The 1,451-nt window shown below is 52.7% G+C and overlaps 1 protein-coding gene across 1 annotated transcript in view; it reads left to right on the top strand.

Moving 5' to 3' along the window:
* LOC109481668 (TATA-binding protein-associated factor 2N-like) overlaps positions 1 to 1,451 on the top strand; it is a 14,502-nt gene that overhangs the window by 9,905 nt on the left and 3,146 nt on the right. Inside the window, exons 12-14 of the mRNA XM_019784244.1 lie at positions 158 to 331; positions 535 to 624; positions 798 to 1,446. Of these exons, the coding sequence (XP_019639803.1) occupies positions 158 to 331; positions 535 to 624; positions 798 to 1,446 (913 nt within the window). The remainder of the gene's footprint in view (positions 1 to 157; positions 332 to 534; positions 625 to 797; positions 1,447 to 1,451) is intronic.

The following is a 1,451-nucleotide window of genomic DNA, read 5'->3' as shown; positions in this document are numbered from 1 at the left end:
TATATATATATACGCACACAAATTATGCCTAAAATGTTGTTCATATTGCCAAGCTTTCCTAAATTGCACTTATTTTATTATGCAGAATCCATTTGAAAAGGCTATTGTCTTATACATATGTACATCGAGTGCTTTTAATGCCATTCTCTTACTATAGGGTCTGGCTTCAGAAATGCCACGTTCACCACCCTCGGTGCGACCGGCCGTGCAGGCCCGACCAGCCTGGGTGCCCACTACCGCGGACAGGACCACGAGAAGCTGGTGACCTTACAGGACGGGATCCAGCTCTTCACCGTGCCTGAGACGGGAAACTACAGTATTGAAGTGGCTGGTTAGACTAATATCATGGTTCAAATCTATTGGTATACATGTAGATACTAAACTGTTCAAGTTCGCGTGGAAAAGAGAATTTTATGGGGTAGGAAAAAAGCTGACGAAACACTGACGGACAAACAGACACACGGAAAGCGATATCTCTGTTCCCGGAGGTAATGACATATTACGTTATTGGTTCCACATTCTCCACATGTCCAGGTGCCGCAGGAGGCTGGGATTCCACCACCAGTAACAAGGATAACCGGGGCTATGGTGCCATGATGATGGGAACCTTCGAACTCCACAAAGGTTGGTTAAACGTCGGCTTATATACCTCTCTCGATCGACCAAAGTAAAGTAAGTAAGTAAAAGGTCATGTTCAGGAAATGTGCTGAATAGGAAGTCCTCAAAAAGGTGGAATTGAAGAAGCCGAGAATTGCACACTTTCTGTGAGTCTGAAATGTTCCGTTTATTTTTCACAGGAGAGGTGCTGAAGATTCTGATTGGGCAGGAAACGGTGGCCAAAGGCGGCATGTCTTCCGGAGGAGGCGGCGGGACGTTCGTGGCGAGGTTTAACAACACCCCCCTCATCATCGCGGGAGGGGGAGGGGGCATGCAGTGGTTGAGCCGGCGCTACGGGTCGTGCGACGGAACGACGCTAACGTCAGGCCAGAGGAGTTATGTAGGCGTGAAAGGCCGGGCGGGGAATGTAAGTGACGAGGTGAACGCGGGGGGTACCAACGGGCATGGGGCGACAGACGGGAAGGGGGACTTAGGCGGGGGCGGAGGCGGCTTTTACACTAACGGCGGCAGCGGGCGAGAGTTTGGGTCTGGGTCTGGGACAAGAGGCGGGGAGGGGGGATACGCGTTTGTGAACGGGGGGCAGGGAGGGAGAGGTTGTAATGGAGGGAAGGGGACTGGTTATAATACTGACGGGGGGTTCGGTGGCGGAGGGGGGGCCTACCAGCCAGGTAAGGGGTCAGGTGGAGGAGGGGGGTACTCCGGAGGGGGGAGGGGACAACCAGAACTGTGCGAGTGCGGAGGAGGGGGAGGGTCCTTCAATAATGGAACGTACAAAAGTGGCCGGAATGGAAAAAACGACGGGCCTGGTTACGCAGTGATCGTAAGGCTGTTTG

This window comes from Branchiostoma belcheri, unplaced genomic scaffold (assembly GCF_001625305.1).
Source record: "Branchiostoma belcheri isolate BF01 breed outbred unplaced genomic scaffold, Haploidv18h27 scaffold57, whole genome shotgun sequence".
Taxonomy (NCBI): domain Eukaryota; kingdom Metazoa; phylum Chordata; class Leptocardii; order Amphioxiformes; family Branchiostomatidae; genus Branchiostoma; species Branchiostoma belcheri.
The sequence above is the reverse complement of the archived record's forward strand: the minus strand, read 5'-3'. Positions and strand labels throughout refer to the sequence as shown.